Source organism: Danio rerio, chromosome 6, assembly GCF_049306965.1.
Source record: "Danio rerio strain Tuebingen ecotype United States chromosome 6, GRCz12tu, whole genome shotgun sequence".
In the NCBI taxonomy this organism is placed as follows: Eukaryota; Metazoa; Chordata; class Actinopteri; order Cypriniformes; family Danionidae; genus Danio; species Danio rerio.
Window position 1 is genome coordinate 53,012,818 of NC_133181.1, and position 19,683 is coordinate 53,032,500.

The 19,683-nt window shown below is 35.4% G+C and overlaps 1 protein-coding gene across 1 annotated transcript in view; it reads left to right on the plus strand.

Annotated features, from left to right (window-relative positions):
* The first annotated feature begins 13,039 nt into the window (after positions 1 to 13,039).
* The window catches only part of cyc1 (cytochrome c-1), an 8,522-nt gene continuing 1,878 nt past the window's right edge, over positions 13,040 to 19,683 (plus strand). Inside the window, exons 1-5 of the mRNA NM_001037393.2 lie at positions 13,040 to 13,187; positions 14,285 to 14,475; positions 16,317 to 16,443; positions 17,923 to 18,080; positions 18,180 to 18,340. Coding sequence (NP_001032470.1) covers positions 13,107 to 13,187; positions 14,285 to 14,475; positions 16,317 to 16,443; positions 17,923 to 18,080; positions 18,180 to 18,340 — 718 coding nt within the window. The 5' untranslated portion in view covers positions 13,040 to 13,106. The remainder of the gene's footprint in view (positions 13,188 to 14,284; positions 14,476 to 16,316; positions 16,444 to 17,922; positions 18,081 to 18,179; positions 18,341 to 19,683) is intronic.

A 19,683-nucleotide genomic window follows, 5' to 3' on the forward strand; every position in this document is an offset into this window, starting at 1 on the left:
GAAGACCCCACCTTTCCAGATGGGCGACAAAGCGACCCAGTGATTAGGACCGTTGCCTCACAGCAAGAATGCCTCTGGTTTAAGTTCCTACTGAACCAGATGACATTTTTGTGCAGAGTTTTGCTAGTTCTCCCCATGCTCACGTGGGTTTTCCCCGGGTTCTCCGGTTTCCTCCCACAGTCCAAATAATACTCGCCTTAAGTAAATGGAACACATTAAATAGATACCATAGTCAAGCTCTTAGCGAGTACACCTCTCCTCAGTCATCCATATCCGTCACTTAGCTACAAATAAGCCAGGGGGAATCATCGAGATCTACTTGAGCTCGAACTCCCCTCTCGCCCTGCAAACGGGAGGGAGCTAGGACTCGAGGATCTCATAAGCTCAGGGCTCTCTCCCAGGACATCATGCCAAACTAGCTTTATTATCAATCATTACCTAAGTGTGAAGTCTTGAACTTATGTTAAAAAAAAACATATATATATATATATATATATATATATATATATATATATATATATATATATATATATATATATATATATATATATATATATATATAAATAAGCAGCATTAATTCGTGCCCTCGCATGTTGGGTATGCACAGTAGTGCAGGCGCCATCACTGATATGGTTCTTGTTTGGCCCTTGTCTGGAAGCCAGACTTGTTCCAGTCATGTTCCGCAATTTACTGCGACATGTGGGCCAAGCAAAAGCTCATTGTGTGGGCCAGATACATTTTCCTATTTGGGATGAAAGCACCTTTTTGGGGAAAAAAAAAAAAAGTTTCTCAGCATTTGTGACTCGTGATACATAAACTCAGCATCAGATCTTTAGCTCCTCTGTTCCCATTTAATTTCAATGGCATCTAAAACAACAGAGATGTCACATTTAGAAAACCACATCCCTGTGAGCAAAGACTAGCACATTTCAAAATACATCAATGGATTTATTTATATCAAAACAGGAGAGTTTCAAGAGGGTGGACCTGAATAGATCTCCACCGGCGTGCAAAAAAGAAGTTGTTTTCATAGCTTCTTGAGCATGCGGTAGCACAAATAGCAATATGGGCTGAATACACTGCGAGAAAATGACATTTTTTTACTTCTGTTCTGTCATGTGATTCTATAGCTGAAGGACGGCTGAAGGACAGCTTGTCATGCATGATGGTGCACTGCCAAATGTTGGACTTCCTTCTACACCTCCAAAGCGGAAAGAAAGAAAAGTGTTATAAGTGAAGCCTGCCTGTCCGGCTACGTCATTCTGTCATCAACTCTGCCCCCAAGATGGGAGGGTTACTATAGCAACTGCCTGGGTTAATAACCCCTCCACAACAGTGTGTCCAAGCCCGACATTTCAGCACATAATATATATAATTTCTAGCCAAGAAAAATGGTGAATGGTGTGTCATAATGGAAGGACAAATACAGGCTCTTGAAAAACGCAAGGGCTGATATCAAAGCAATTTCTGTCAAATGTTTAAAAATATTCAAACTCACATCAGAAGTCTGAATATATTAAGTCAATAAGAAACAAGCGTGGAGGAACGGGTTGCAGTTGCTCGCAATGAGTTCAGTTGGAGACTTCTGCCTCTGAAAAGTGTCTCAATCTGTGTGCTGATATGGAATAATATCTAAGTTCTACAAAATAATCTTTGTTAGGTGTTTGCAACTTTATACAATGAAAGATTTCTGCCACAGAATAAAAAACAAAAAATGACATTTTTATCTTCAATTCTGATGTTTTTCCCCATCACAAATAGTCTAATAACTTTTTTCTTAAACTTTCTCAAAAGATTTTTTCTCACAATTTTATGTTCTACAGTTTAAAATAATAACAACACTCTCTTAATATTCAGCAAATGTGAGTTTGAATTATGTAGACAGAACCATCGGATGGATGGATGGATGGATGGATGGATGGATGGATGGATGGATGGATGGATGGATGGATGGATGGATGGATGGATGGATGGATGGATGGATGGATGGATGGATGGATGGATGGATGGATGGATGGATGGATGGATGGATGGATGGATGGATGGATGGATGGATGGATGGATGGATGGATGGATGGATGGATGGATGGATGGATATACGGACAGATAAGGTAGATGCATCGGTGGGCTGGATGAATGGATAGACGGATAGATAGATGAACGGACGGACAGATAAGGTAGATGGGTGAGTGGGCCGAATGGATGGTTGGATGGATGGATGGACGGATGGATGGACGGAACAATAGAACAATGGATGGATGGATGCATGGCTGGATAGACATATACGGACAGATAAGGTAGATGGGTCAGTGGGCCAGACTGATGAATGGATGGAAGGAACGACAGAACTATTGATGGATGGATGGATGGATGGATGGATGGATGGATGGAACAATAGAACAATGGATGGATGGATGCATGGCTGGATAGACATATATGGACAGATAAGGTAGATGGGTCGGTGGGCCAGACTGATGAATGGATGGAAGGAAAGACAGAACTATAGATGGATGGATGGATGGATGGATGGATGGACAGAACAAACGACAGATGGATGGATGGATGGAACGAAAAACAGAACGATAGATAGAACGATGGATGGATGGATGGATGGATGGATGGATGGATGGAGAGACAACAAACGACAGACACACGGATGGATGGAACAAAAGACAGATAGATAGATAGTTAGATAGATAGATAGATAGATAGATAGATAGATAGATAGATAGATAGATAGATAGATAGATAGATAGATAGATAGATAGATAGATAGATAGATAGATAGATAGATAGAAGGATGGATGGATGGAGAGACAGAACGATAGAAAGACAGACAGATAGACAGATGGAGAGAAGAATTGAATGATGGATGGATGAATTCATGGATGGATAGATCGATGGACAGATGGATGGATGGATGGACAAACAGACAGATAGATAGATGATAGATAGTGGTAAACCAGTGATAACCCCAACATTCTTCAAAATATCTTCTTTTGTGATCAACAGAAAAAACAAACTCAAACAGGTGGGCAACAAATAAAGGTTGAATAAATGATGACAAAATGATCATTTTTGAGTGAACTGTCCCTTTAAGTATAAAATCATTAGGCAGAGAAAAGATGGTCTTTACAGTGGCTATTGGAATGCATTAAACCACTATGACGTCTATTTAAAAGCAATCTGATCAAATGAACATCTGTCTCTGGAAGTGATCAAAAGCAGACAAGCTCAAAATGTTTGCACCTCTATTAAGTTCAGTCAATTTGTGATGCAATACACTTTGGTTTATTTTTTAAAAGCAAAATGTCCCTCTTCTGTCTTAAAAGGATAGTTCACCCAAAAATGAAAAGGTTTTATTTAATTTATTCATTTAATCGTTTATTCTCCCTCATGCAGTTTTCAACATTTCTGGGGTTCTTTCTTCAGGTAAACACAAAAGACGATTTGAATTCCTGGGACAATCAACATTCATAGGGTGAAAAATTAATATAAAAATAAAATAAATACTATGAAAGTTAATGAATCCCAGCAAACAGCATACTTTAAAATATCCTCTTTTGTGTTCAACAGAATAAAGAAACTTAAATATAAATGGGCTCATTCTGAAAACGTAGTCCTATATACATTTCTGGAGATTGTGAATTATGTCGCCAGAAGTACACATGACTGCATTTCGTCTTTAAAACAAACGATACGATGAGGTATGTAGGGGTTCAAGACCGGTGAAGAGCGGTTCCAGAAAGCGGGTAAGACAAAATCAAAAAATAAAATAAACAAGTAAAAAACAGGGTGAGAATGTGGTAAAATCTGTGGTACAAATCAGGCGGCTATGAGGGCTTTTCTTTTTTTAAATTTGCTTTTTGAAAACCCTGTCGATTGGGTTTAGGGAAGTGGGTGGGCGCTGGTCAGTTGATGCTTTTTAAAAAACTATTGGTTTGATTTGGAAAAGGAGGAGGGTGGGTTAATTTAACATCAGCAGAAGAGCAGGCATGAATGGCATTAGCAAGAGAAATTTGAGATATGAAAAAGCATACACAGTGTCTTCTGGTGGATTAGCAACAACAAAAACTGCAGAAAAATGTAGCTCCTGGGACGTAGGGCTGCACGATTCTGGCTAAAAAGACGATCACATTTTTTTTTTTTTTTTGCTTAAAATCATGATCACGATTTTCTCACGAATCTGAAGATGTAAAATAAAGGTTAATATGAGTGAGCTGTTTTTATTGTTATTTGTCAAACATGGTAAAACAACAACAATATTATTAGGCCTATGTGTGGGTCTACTGTTGGTTAAAATGCTAAATTTTGTATAGACTTGCGATGGTGGACTTGAATAGACTTTAAATATGTCCTGGTTATTAATTCACAGTAAAGTGAAGACATCAGAATACAACTGTTCATAATTCTGAAGTTGAATTATTATGTTCGAGACATTTGCTCGTCATTTGCCATTGACGACATTATTAGACCATTTTTTTCCACAGATGAAATTTGTCATGATCAGATTCCCTCTTGCATTATATTCAACATTATATATGCAAAAGTAGTTATACTGACCCAGTAAACATTTATTTTCATGCACACTTCATGTTCACTATGAAAGAACAAACATATCAAATGCTTGTCGAAATTATAACTCATAATCATCATAATCACAAAACGCGATATGATCATTTAAATGATGTCCGGCCAATTTCACTTTCACTTCTGAGTTCGGCTCATGGCTGCCGTCACTCTGAGAAAAAAAAAAAAACACACTCACACATACAAATGCTTCCCTTGCGGCTCTCAAACGATCGCTCTGTGCAACAAACTGAATGTTATTTACAACTCTATTAGCTGTTATTCACAGCCTATGCAGATTCTGTTTACTAAAGAAGGCATCATTGGTGGGCACGGCTTCATCCTCAGTATTAAACAAACAGCTCGCGGTCAGCTTGTGTGATTTTGCGGCCACGATTACATCATTACATGAAGACAGAAATGATCATTTTGGGTGAATTATACCTTATAAATACAGTATGTGACACTTTTAACGCCATTTGGAGGTGTCCATGTTGCTGTGAAGACTTTTGCGTCCACCTTTACGCTTGTCTCCTGACCTTGAAAATATAGTTGGCTGAATCGTAGAAAAACTGAATTAAGATTGTGTGTAGGGGCGAATAGAGATCGTGATCTTTTTTGATTAATCGTGCCGCCCTACTGGGACGTATTTCGTGATCTCCAGAAATATATATAGGGGTACATAATCAGAATAAGCCGGGGTTGCAAAGAGATTTTGAAGAAGTTATGGTGAGTAAATGATGACAGAATATTGATTTTGGAACTATTTCATAGGTTTAAACATCTCTATATTAAATTTGGCATATTCATTCATTCATTTTTCTACCGCTCTTCCGGGGCCGGGTGGTGAGGGCAGCAGTCTTAGGAGAGAACCCCGCACCTCCCTCTCCCCAGAAACTTCCTCCAGCTCCACCGGGGGGATCCGAGGCGTTGTCCTGGGTCTTCCTCAAGGTCTCCTCTCAGTGGGACATAACTGGAACACCTCCCTAGGTAGGCATCCAGGAGGCATCCGAAACAGATGCCCGAGCCACATTAGCTTACTTCTCTCGATGTGGAGGAGCAGCGGCTCTACTCCGAGCTCCTCACGAGTGTCAGAGCTCCTCACCCTATCTATAATGGAGCACCTTGCCACCCTGCGAAGGAAACTCATTTGGACTGCTTGTATCCGAGATCTTGTCATGACCCTAAGCTCATGACCATAGGTGAGAGTAGGAACGTAGACTGACCGGTATATCGAGAGCTTTTGGCTCAGCTCCTTTAACACAACGAACCGGTACATCGACCATTGAACATGGACTTTCAGCATGCACTGGGGCGGTTTTCTGCAAAGTGTGACGCGGCTGAGATGAGCATCAGCACCTCTAAGTCCGAGGCCATGGTGCGCCACCGGAAAAAGGTGGTTTGCCGTCTCTAGGTTGGAGAAAAGTCCTTACCCCAGGTGGAGGAGTTTAAGTATCTTGGGGGTTTTATTTACGAGCGAGGGAAGGAAATAAAAAATAAACTAGGCATAATTACAATACATAAAAAAGTTCATAATACTGCCACAAAAGCTTTTGCCACAAGAAATGAATGATGAATCTCACATAAAATCAAATAAATATCTGGAAAACGCTTAAATAATATTCAGTTTACCCTCAAAAATTCATATATAATAATTTTTTAAAAAGTAAAGGGAGCATCTTTTCAAACTATTTTTTTTAAAAAGACAAGCATTACCTAATATCCAAGCATTTATTTTTATTTTATTTTTTTTTTTTTTATTAACAAGAACCAGCATGTACAGTTTTTTTATACAATACAATACAATCACTTTACATTTCTTAACAAGAATGAAATAAGTGAAAAAACATAAAGGAGAAGAGAGAAAAAAACAGAGAGGGTACATAATTATCAAATTACATACAAATATAGTTCGCACATTTTATAATTTTAGTTATTCACAAGAGTTAGTAATGCACTTTTTTTTTTTTTAACAGGAAATGCATATATACAAACATCTTATGTAAAAATGTTAAAGGAGGAGCATATATTAATTGTTTTAATTGCTTTTCTATTTTGAGACTTGGAAATCACTTTTATATACATTTGAATCTCTTTTTCTAACACCATGAAGAGAGGTTTGCTTTTGGAAAACTTGGATTTATGTATGTGAAATTTACATAATAATAAAATAAAATTTATAATAAAACCAGCATCTTTTAAAGAGCAATCCTTAACATAAAAACCCAAAATCACATGTTTATAAGATAAGGAAAAGGTTTTTAAGATATTATGAGCAATAAAAGCTTCAACATTGATCCAAAGTAGTCGAGTATATTGGCAAGACCAAAATAAATGTGAAATAGTTTCATTAAAGCTTTCGCAAAAACAGCATTCTAACTCAATATCAATTTTACATTTTTGTAGAAATAATTTTGTGGGATAAACTCTATGAAGTAATTTAAATGATATTTCTTTAGCCTTATTTGTGATAAAAAAAAATTGAGGTAATGACCAAACTTAAGTCCAGTTTATATTATTAAAGATATTGTTCCAGTAAAAAATAACATACGGTATAGACATATTTTCTTTTAAGATTAAAGATCTAATTTTGTGATTTTTAGGCTTAAATCCAGAGAAACAGATAAACCCAACCGAGGTTTGTTCAGGTTTAGGAGGACAAACAGTAAGTGCTGATGTACATACACTGCCTTTATACAGCATATGTATGCCAGTGGGTATTGCCCCGGTTAGAATAGTAAATTCCTGTAATGTAACAGAAATTTTGTATCTTGCCATAAATTCTGTAAATGTAAATAAATTTCCGGCATTATCAATTAATTGATTAACTAATAATAGTCCATTGTTAAACCAATTGTTAAAGAATAGTGACTTATTTCTATACAAGATATTGGCATTATTCCAAATAAGAAAACTATGTGGGGAGAAGTTGTGTTTATAAATAAGCCTCCATGTTGTAAGCACTTGTTGATAAAAATTAAGAGAGTTTGATTGGGAGTTTTTCAATTTTGTAATTACACATTAAAAGAAATTCTAAACCACCCATATGAGAGAAAATGAAACGGGGAATAATATTCCAGATAGAAGAACTATTTATAAGAAATTAACTTATCCAATTAATTTTAAAATTACCATTAAGCAAGTTGTTTTTTAAGCCGCCTTTGTCATAAGAATTCAGCATTACTGATTTTTTAATATAATGAATTTTGTTTTTCCAAAGAAACATATCCAAGCATTTATGCTTTACTTTCCACCATGCAAGCCGCAATTCTCCAGAGCATTCAAAGAATAACCTCCGAGCAATAAACAAATCTTCCACTGGGAAAGGTTTTATCTGGAGCAGCCCACAAAAAGGAAGATGTTTAACTTTATTTATTATTGAACGGGAGTTAATATCGCGCCATCTCAGAGAAACACTGCCTTTCTTTCAGATGTGCCTTCACTTTGGCCCATGGGGAGCTGATGGGGACAGGTTTTATCATTTATTGTGACTGCAGGCAGCATCTTAACCCTGCATTGGAGAGCATACAAGCTGAAAGCTAGCCTCGGGAGATTTCAAGGGTAAAACGTCTATTTAGCCTTCCTCAGAGGATCATGGGTCAAACGCAGGTATGTAGTCCACAATTCTACCTTTAAACTGGCATGAATAGCTGCTGTACAGAGTTTCGTCGCAATCTAAACTGTAATTAAAACTCTCTAATAGAGCTTTATTACCAAGTAAACAGACCTTAGTCTCTTTTGCCGGGCAGTGAAGCAGCATTTCGAGAGATTTAATTAAATCTCTACAGCTGAATGTCCCTTGTATATTGCTTCGTTTTTGAATTGCAACATCTAGAAAAATAGGAATATGTGCGTTAAGCTCAATCATTACTAGGCTTACTACATAACATGCACAAATACATTCATTATAGTGTGCTAATCTGAAGCATGCTTTCAATTCTGCGACAGTAACAAGGCCATATCAAGTCAAATCGATTGTGATATCAGAGCTTATAGCCTTGGCTAAATTGTAAGTGTCAGTAGGAATCAAAATTCTATTATTTTCCCAAACAATCAGATAAAGCTGTATAAAAATGTCCAATGCCTGGCCTCTGAAAGCGCTTGTTTGCTGTACCTGATTGTGCTTCGCTCTCTGCAGCTTTGTTCGCGTCCTGTGGGACACGCTCAATTTTCCGCAGGCTTATCTTGCCAAGGTGGCCAATTTAGGGTCTTTTTGCTGCTTGGCTTTTTGAGATATGGGCCCATATTACAAACGCAGGTGGGGACAGTGGTGTGTGTTCCGATGGTTTCTGTGTTATGGGAATACATTGAATGGTTGAATTATAAATCGATGGCCTTGTACTTGATGTTCTGAAGTAAAGCATATGTTTGAATGAATACTTAAAGCAATAATTAGCAGCTAATCATGATTTATTCATCCTCATCTCATATAAATTTAAAAAGAGGATTTTTAAAAAGCAATTTGGGACTAGGGCTGCACGATATTGGAAAAATCTGGCATTGTGATATTTTGTTTTTCTGTGATATGCACTCACTGGCCACTTTATTAGGTACACCTTAGTACCGGGTTGGACCCCTGTTTGCCTTCAGAACTGCCTTAATCCTTTGTGGCATAGATTTAACAAGCTACTGGAAATATTCCACAGAGATTTTGGTCCAAATTGACATGATGGCATCACGCAGTTGCTGTAGATTTGTTGGCTGCACATCCATGATGCAAATCTCCAGTTACACCACATCCCAAAGGTGCTCTATTGGATTGAGATCTGCTGACTGTGGAGGCCATTTGAGTACAGCGAACTCATCGTCATGTTCAAGAAACAAGTCTGAGATGATTCACGCTTTGACATGGTGTGTTATCCTGCTGGATGTAGCCATCAGACAGATCGCTAGACCATAGATAGATAGATAGACCATCAGGCCACCGGAAAATGTCCCGGTGCTCATTATGGCAAGTTCACCCCTGCCAGTAGGTGTATAGTGCAATGTGGAATACGGCTTTATTTTAAAAGAGTTTTACATTTTAGATTGATTGGGGTGATTCCTGTGCGGAGTGAATCTTGAATTATATATAACAAATCACTTTCAAGCATAAATAAACAAAATGTTTCAAATGTTTACACATAAACAGGCCTTAAAGGGACATTTCACCCAAAAATGGAAATTTACTCACCATTTACTCAACCTTCATTTGTTTCAAACATTTATAAACTATTAAAATATCTTCTTTTTGTGTTCAACATAAAAAAGAAACTTATAAACGTTTGAAACAAGTGAAGGACGAAAATAGTAAAGTTACATTTTTGGGTGGACTATCACTTTAAAAATGCATGCAGATGATAAAGTGTTACTCCATTGTGATTAAACAGCATAGATTTTAATCAACTATAATCTCAACACAACATTGCATATATCCTGCGTGACTATTGAGGATGCACACACATTGATGCTGAAACAATATATTGTGCAGCCCTAAATGCGACTACATTTATGCCATTTTGATATCATTCACGCATTCATTTTCCTTCATCATGCAAACTCCACAAAGAAATGCCAACTGACTCAGCCGGGACTCGAACCAGCAACCTTCTTGCTGTAATGCTACCACTGCTAACCACTGAGCCACTTTGTCACCCTACAAGGGTGTGACAATTCTAAAATTTAGAATAATAAAAATTTAATAACAAATAAGTCTTCTGTGTTTCTTTTCTTACCCATTAAATAGATCTATAATGTTGGATACTTCTCCAAAAACCCACACTTAAACCTATTAACAGAAATCACATCATTAAAACGACATAAAGAATACATCTAATGAAATTTCTGCAAGATAATACTAACTAGTAAGGTTTGAACACAAATGGTCTTGTAACAGATATCCTTTATGAGTGTAAGTGTACTCAATCTGTTATTTCAGATTCGCTGTGTTGACCTGCACAACTGCACATGAACACTTGTTGCCCACTGCCATCTACAGGAATCAACGTGCCATTACAACAGTTTGACAACACGCCAAGCTATTGTACAGTTTAGTGCCAGCTTCAAGGGATAGTTCACCCAAATTTTGAATTTCACTCACTCTTTGCTTGCTTCAAACCTTAATGAGATTCTTCTGTTAAGCACAGAAGACATTTTGAAGAAAGCTGGAAAGCTGCAACCATTGGTTTTCATGGTTGTTTTTGCTACAACTAAAGTCAATGGTTACAGATTTTCAGCTTTTTTCCACATTTTTAATTTTGTGTACAACAGAAGAAAGGAACAATAAATAAATAAATATCTGAAACCACTTTGAGGGAAAGTAAATACTGAGTAACTTTTTATTTTGGGGTGAGCTAACCCTTTAAATCAGTTGGAAAACTATATTATAAATGCAGCTCACTAACAAAACTGCAAATGCAGATGTACAATAATAATATATGGTACATTTAAAATGGACAATCTTACAGTTGGCCAATGGCAAAAATGTCTTATGTGAGTCTTTTTATTAAAAAAAGAATTTATGAAAAACTATAATCTCTTAAACGCTCTTATCACACACAAAAAATGCTTTAGGACAACTATCATATGGCTTCTTGACATAATTGTTAATTATTTTTATAAAACGTATGTATTATTAATAAGAATTACAGTTATATTAAGCAATATAATATAGAATAAAAGTACAGGGTTAATGACGTCCATTAAAGTACTTTAAATACAATAAAACAAAAAAAATTCCATCATCATTTGACAACATAACTTGCACCACATTAATGAGCCCTAAAAATACCACACTTTACAGAACAACATGTATACCTTGTTAGAAAACATAATAAACAGAAATACAGTGTTGCGATCAAGCGACAAGAGCCTCAAGTCCAAATCAAAGTACAAACTGTGGGTGGATGTCGGTGGATGTTTGGGCGAGGGCCGCATGTTATGTTGTGATTTGATTACCTTTCAGACAGGTGCAGTAATTTAATCATCCATTCCACAGTTTGATCTAGCAGGTGCATTGGTTAGATAGTTAGCCCATTATGGTATGGCAAGTCCTTTGCAGAGTATAAGCGCATTAAAATAACAGTGAATCTTTTGGTTTGCATCAGTGGTTCGGAGCTTGAATCGAAATCACCAAGTCACGTGATTTCATTAAACGATGCTTTGCCGCTGGTGAACCTCTGATGAACCTGAACGATTTTCAGGTTATTCCCAATTATGGTCTGATACATCAAATATTATTTAAACATCTAAAGTTTCACATTAAAACAGAAAAAAACGTTTTGTCTAACAATCGATACTATGATTTTATTCACCAGGCTTTTATGGCCCAAACATTATCAACCACGTTCCTGGAGGACCACCAGCACTGCATGTTTTGGAAGTCTCTCCTTTGCCTGTCACACGCATTACAGGTCTTTCAGTCTCTGCTAATGAGCTTATGATCTGAATTCGGAGTGTTTGGTTAAGGAGATGTACAAAATGTGCAGAGCTGGTGGTCCTCCAGGATCGTGTTTGAGAAACACTGAGATAATAGAATATGAAGGTTACAAATGCTATTTGAATAGCCAAAATATGAAATTATGATCATCTGTAGCATTAATCAATGCATGAGATTTTGATAACGAGAACCAATTAATCAGTTTTTAACTGAAGATGATGACAAATTTAAAGATTAGTTTTATTATCAAATAAGCACAAATAAATTAACGAATAAAGGGTAAGCTTATAATCAAGTAAGCCTAATTATAATTTAGCAGTATTAATAATACTTTTCATGTCTAAGAAATTAATATTTCACATTCAAAAATATTTTCAGAATTTTACTAATTTTTTTATCTATTAAAACGATCTATATAAGTCTGAGTGCAGAAAAAAAAAGCTTGTAGAAGATTGTGTTGCTATGAAAGTTTTTATTTTTATTAAAGCATGATAACGTTTAAGAATGTGTAGAATATTTTGCAATACACTTTATAGCTACATGTGAAGAGTTTATTTGTGAAGTTTATTATTCTATATGAAGTGATAGGATAATAATTAGCTTAAATCATGTTTTTTATTGTAGAAGAGTTCATCTGCCAAAAAAAAAACTTACAGATGATATTATAAAAAAAATACAAAAAATTGAGTTAACTGTTTCTGCAAATTAACTTCAAGTGTGTAGCACTGCACATTTGACAATTTTGCATGTATTCTAGCCGAGTTAAAGTCAAGCACCCTGATCCAACTTTTCAAGGTGTTGAAAAGCTTCGTTTCTCCCATAACCACAACTTGACACTGCACGTTTAATAAGCTGCTAAATACACCTCCATCGTCTACGTGGCGCTATAACACAAACAAAACACGGTTTTGCGTTATTTTAAAATTAAAAACCGCTTCAATTTGACCCTAAAAAGCCAGTTTTCGCTGTGCAAATTAAATTTAAAATCCCTAAACTCACAATTTACCGTTTATAGCGTAATAAATAGGTTTTGTAAGAGCTTGTGTAAGTTTCAGCGAAGGGAGGGGGTTGTTTGGCTCTCATCCGGTGGAAGCGTCTTTCTATCCGCAGAGTCAAGAACATGGCGGCGCTCCGTGTGGTCGTGTTCTCCGGTACCGGGAGAACCCTCCTGAACACATCCAAAGCCTTTCATACTCCACGGGTATGGATCTATGTGGTGTTTTCTTATCTATCTGCCATATTTTCACAGTCCGGAGTTTCACGGATGTAAACGTTCGCCTTAATTCTCTGAATTTTCCCGGCGTCTTTTACCTACAGCAAGGTCACCGCAGCTGTGGGTCTTCTTACAATCGCATCTTGACATTTGTGCTTTTATAATAGTGTCTTAACGCATCTTAACCGATCAATAGTAAATATCATTCGCATGAAAGCTTGTGTAGTTCGATTAAAAAGAAACTACAGCTGATATTATTGTCTGAGGCGAGCTGCTGTTCCTTGAGTTCATCCTATGGGAGGTGACATCAATGGTATTTGACTCTTAAGACATCTGTTAACTTACATTATTTCTGTTCATTAAACATACGATGCTTGTTTTGTAGTTCACAGATGTGCTAATTATACACTATATTCCCTCCTGAACAAGTTTAGCGTTTAATGTTCGGTATGAATGTCAGAATGTGTCAATGATATCAGCATTTAAGATGGAAATAACTAAAAGTTTATGTATAATCAGATAATACATGTTACAACATGGCAATATTGCAGATTGACTGGTCTCTCTGAAGGGCACAGATTAGAAATATATAATTCGTGACCTAAATATCATACTTTAATGTTTATTATTCATTAGTTTGAAATCTTTGTGTGTTCCTAAGACGTTATTGACAGGTTTCAGATTGTTATAATTGGGTATGGTTATAATTTTTAATGTTGGTGCTTGTAATGACTTTTTCTATTTACCATGTTAATATTTGATTAATATCAGTATTTGTATTATAGAAGTTAGTGTAATTGTAAGGTATTTTTCTCATTGACTGACATTTAAGGTCAGGTTGTCCTTCGCTGGTTCAGATTTTGTATTGTTTTGTTTACATGACAGCTTGGATATCATGTTAAGAAAATAATATGTAAATTAAAATATTAATCTGCTTCTATTATTATAAAAGGATAACTTGTCATCCATGCATATTGAGAAGACTTTAAATCCATTGATGCAATAGGCAGTTTATTTAAGTTAGCCATCAGAATATTAACCATAATATAATCCATTTTAAGCATGTGTGTATGTGTCTTTTGTAGGCCAGTATGTCATTCGCTAGCCTGCCGAAAGGGAAGAAGATAGCCCTGACCACGATTGGGGTGTTGACGACAGGAGGAGCTGGTCTGGCTCTGATGCTGCAGCAGTCGGTCAAGGCCTCAGATCTGGAGCTGCACCCGCCGACATACCCCTGGAGCCATGGTGGCTTTCTGTCCTCCCTCGACCATGCCAGGTAACACAGACCTGAGAGATGGTCAGTGTTAAAGTTTGCACAGATATTATTGACACAAGAATTGTTTGCAGACGTATTTAGGCTTGACATGTTTTTTGCCAAATGAGGAACAAGCCAAACCATTGAATTACTAAAGATGTGCTTAACGCAGTAGTTCTCAATTCCAGTCCTCGGTCCCTCCTGCCCTGCACATTTTGTAGGTTTTCATTACTTTACTCACTTGATTCAGATCAAATCGTTAACGGAGAGTTCCATGAACTGATCCTTATGTGTCAAATATAAGAGGCTTACTATATGTTCAAGGCTGGGGGCCCGAGGACTGGAATTGAGAACCACTGGATTAAAGAGATGGTTCACCTAAATGTTTTATAAAACAAAAAATTAATAATAATACTCACTATGTTTACACCCTCAACTCACATTTGAGCTTCATTTTATTGTTGACTACAAAACAAGATGGGGGAAAAAGCTGACAAGCTGTAACCATTGACTTCCAAATAAAACATAAATACTATGAAAGTCAATGGTTACAGGTTTTCAGCTTATTTCAAAGTATCTTCTTTAGTGTTGAGCAGAAAAAAGAAACCCATAAAGTTTTGAAAACAAGGGTGAGTAATTGATGGCAATTTTCATTTTTGGGTGAACTGTCTCTATAACAAAATTTTCCCTTTCGAAAATTTCTAATATTGTGTATTATGTCATATTTCATGTGCAAATTTCTGAGGGGTTTTTGACCGGATTAAAAACGTAAAAAAAAAATTTTTAAAGAATTTACTTTTTTTTACTTTTTTTTTTTTTTTTGTGAAAGGTTTTTAAAAAATCACTTTAATGATTGTGGTACATATCTTTTGATATAAAATATTAACTGATGTAAAAATAACTTTTGTTTTATTGTTAAAATATTTCTTTGAATGCTGATTTTGAGTTTACTTTAGGGATGCATTGATTTTTCAGCCACCAAAAGTTATCGGCTGAAAATTGATGCTTAAACTTGTTCTAATTGCAATATTTTTACAGTCAATAAAAGTAATGATTTGATAAGTAATAATTTTTAATCTGTTTTATTTAAGTATTTGAGTTAATTTGAAAGTCTTAAATTACTTCGTTTAATAAAGTAATAAATAATTATTACAAAGCCTTTTCGGTTTCAGGTTTTTGTTAAAGTGCATCCAAAATGTTTTGGATTTATCCCAGAATTTATTTCAATGCATTCAAAGTTTAATTATGCATCTACAGTACTCAGCATAATTGAGGACACCTCATTAAAAATAAATATTTTGATCTATTTCTTAGTGAATATAAGCAATGTATTTTGGTGCATTTAAACAAAACAGATTTATTAAACGGATATATTTATCAAAATAGTATTTTAGTCCCCAAACAGTTTTCAATTTAGGAATTGAAAGATAATACAATTAAATTAAGTTTCTCTTAATTTTTCCTCTTGTTTAAATTTGTATTTAATATTTTTATATAAGATTTACATTTGGGTGTACTAGTATTTGGACTAAGTTATTTTATTAGATAAGCTCCAGATTTGGCTTCAGTACAAACTAATCTAATGTATATGAACTAATTAATATTGTATAGCTTTCAGTTTGTGAGGGGTGCACTTGTATATGCTGAGCACTGTATTTTTTTTGTTTAATAAAATGTATCAGATATGACACAGCACATTGTCCTCTCCAGCTTCTAATTTTTTTTATAAAAGTGCATCACTATTCTTTAATTGTACCATACATCAGTGTTCGTCAATTCTGGTCCTGAACCCAAATAGATCAGTTTCCAGGGGTATCACATTATCTTGAGTTTAAAAGTCATCCATTGTGTTTGTTTTTCAGCGTTCGTCGTGGATATCAGGTATATAAACAGGTCTGCTCGGCCTGTCACAGTATGGAGTATTTGGCTTTCCGTAACCTGGTAGGAGTTTCACACACAGAGGACGAGGTCAAGACTTTGGCTGAAGAGGTCAGTTCTCTTAGATCTTAATCTAATTGCGCCACTATGTTTAATTAGATTCTCAGCTGTGCTTGTGGCACACTAATACGATTAAAACTCCACCTTATGAAGCTGTTTGAAATCAGTTGTGTGTCTTGTTATTTCAAGGATTAGCTTATCATATTTAAAGAGAGTTGACCCAAAAATGAAAATATCCTGACCATTTACTCACTCTCAAGTAGTTCGTTCTTTCTTCTGAAGTATGGTGAAATAAAGCAGCCATTGACATCCATAGCTTTTTCCCAACATTCTTCAAAAGATCTTCCTTTGTTTAACAGATCCATTTACTTGCACTCTAGTGTCTTTTTCATTATCTTTCTTTCTTTCTTTCTTTCTTCTGAAGAATAGTGAAATAAAGCAGCCATTGACATCCATAGTTGGAAAAAATGAATGGCTAAAAAGGCAGGGTTTTTCTAACATTCTTCAAAATATCATCTTTTGTGTTCAACATCCTTACCATTTTTCCACACTCAGGTAGTTAATTCTTCTGAAGAGTGGTGAAATAAAGCATCTACTGGCATCCATAGTAGGAAAAAAATCAATGGTTAAAGTTTTTTCCAACATTCTTCAAAACATCTTCCATTTTTCCAACAGATCCATTTACTCACACTCAAGTGTTCTTAAATTTTCTTTTTTTCTTTCAAAACATGTTATTTCAAAGAATGTTGGAATAAAGTAGTCTTTGACATTCATAGTGGGGAAAATGGCTTTAAGTTTTCAACATTCTTCAAAATATCTTCTTTTTAGATTTTCTTATCATTTTCTTTTGTGTTCTAAAGATTTTTACCATTGACTTTTTCAAAACAAGATTTTCTGCAGAATATTGAAATAAAGCAGACATTGACATTCATAAAATGAGGAAATACATGGCTAAAAGCCTTTTGAAGTAAAATGCTTTTAGCCATTCTTCAAAATATCTTCCTTTGTGTTTCCTTTTACTTGCATACAAGTGGTTCTATTTTTTCTGTCTGTCTTTCTTTCAAAACAAGATATTCTGAAGAATGGTAGAATAAAGCAGCCATTGACATCCATAGTAGTAACCCATAAATTGCTAACAGACAGCTATTTTTTTCCCCAACATTCTTTAAAATATCTTCCTTTATGTTCAACAGAAGAAAGAAACTCTGGTCTGGAACAATTGAAGTGAGTTAGTGAAGACAGAATGTTCATTTTTGGGTGAACTATCACTTTAACACACATCTACAGCTATTGTAAACATTCTTTCAAAAGCAGATATTTTGAAGAATGGTGGAATTAGGCAGTCATTGACATCCAGAGTAAGAACAAATAAATAGCTAAAAGAGCTTTTTTCCCCAACATTCTTCAAATTATCTTCCTTTGTCCTCCACACAAGTAGTAAACCTGAATGAGTTATTGATGACTGATTTTTCATTTTTGAGTGAACTTCTTTAAACATCTTTCTATAATATTGTGAACATTGTCATGTAGATTGAAGTTGTTGATGGTCCTGACGACAACGGAGAGATGTTCACTAGACCTGGAAAACTGTCCGATTATTTCCCCAAACCATATGCCAACCCTGAGGCTGCCCGTGCTGCCAACAACGGCGCTCTGCCCCCTGACCTCAGCTATATTGTCAACGCCAGGTCATTAATATAAAGTCATCTTTTACGTTAATCAGACTTAGTAGCTTTAAGTTTTTTATTGTATTTAGCATTTTCTAATGATCTGCATCTTCATCTCAGGCATGGAGGCGAAGATTACGTGTTTTCTCTTCTGACGGGTTATTGTGATCCTCCGGCTGGTGTGTCTTTGAGGGAGGGTCTTTATTATAACCCATATTTCCCTGGCCAGGCTATTGGAATGGCACCACCCATCTATAATGAGGTGCTCGAGTATGATGATGGTGAGCTTTAACGTTTTCTACTTTTTATAGCTTTTGACTTAGGATTGTCAGTTGATTAGGGTGTGAAAAGTATTGAGTTCGTTACAAATCGGGACTAAAATTGAAAAAAAAAAAAAGTAAATTTTCTGCTAACAGTTAAGCACGTCAACAGAAATGAAGACCAATGAAGATTGGTCATGAAGGTCATTAGTTTAAAGGCACAATAATCAATATCCACTTGCTAAGTCATGACCAGAGGTGGGTAGTAACGAGTTACATTTACTTGAGTAAAATTGTTGGGTAACGTGTACTTTTCGAGAATGTTTAAAAGCGTGTACTTTTACTCAAGTAAATTATTAAAGAAAAATCTTTACTCTTAATTCGCTACATTTGGCAGCGCTCCTCCGTTACTGTCAAATTATAATAAATATGATCCATATGTTTTGTTTGCAAATACCGCATTGGAGAGGTTGTCGCGAGAGGTTGCTATAGAGATAAGTCTCCCGCTTTTGAAAGAGCGTGTGCGCCTATCTTGGAATGATGACTTTATTATTGTCATTTGATGAGTCTCTCCACACAGTTTGATATAGCGCTCAGATTCTATGTAAATTCTAAGTAAAACGATTCTTGATTCAAATGCCTAATTATTAAATGGTTAAAATGACTAAGTTAAATATTCTTACAAATAAAATATGATTTGTTGTTTGGAAGAGTGTACTTGCGTTATGATGCTATTTTATTGTCATTATATAATAAGTTGCATAAAATGGTCTTAAAAATGACAATAATATCGATAATTGCAACATATTTTGGTACAATATGACGTACATCAAAAACTAGATATCGTGACATTCATCAGTTCACTGTTCTGCACCAAGTTCAAGATACACAGACAGCAGAGCGTTTCAATGTCACGACAATCAGCTGGTCTGGCTGATCAATTGGTACCGAACTCGATTCTTTTGACAGGCATAGAGAAGATCATTTTGTTTATTTTCACATATCAGTTTGTTTAGGCAGGGAAAATCATTACTTGATAAACTTGTTATTACTATTAAATCATAACTTGAACATGATTAGTTAACTAAAACTTTATTTAGCAGTTTCGCATTGGTATTACTGTATTAAAAAGTAAAGTTTTTATCCATTCTGTTTTTTAAAACTGATGATGATTTTTTTTTTACTATTATATACAATTGTATGTTATTTTATAAGTATAGACGAGCAAAATTGCTTAAAGGCAGTGTTAATTTATAAAACCTGAATATTTATGTATTGTTTAAACATGGTTAAATCTCTAAAATACAGCATAAACAATCAGAAGAAATAAAATGTGTATTTAATGCTTCTTAAAACATTTGCAA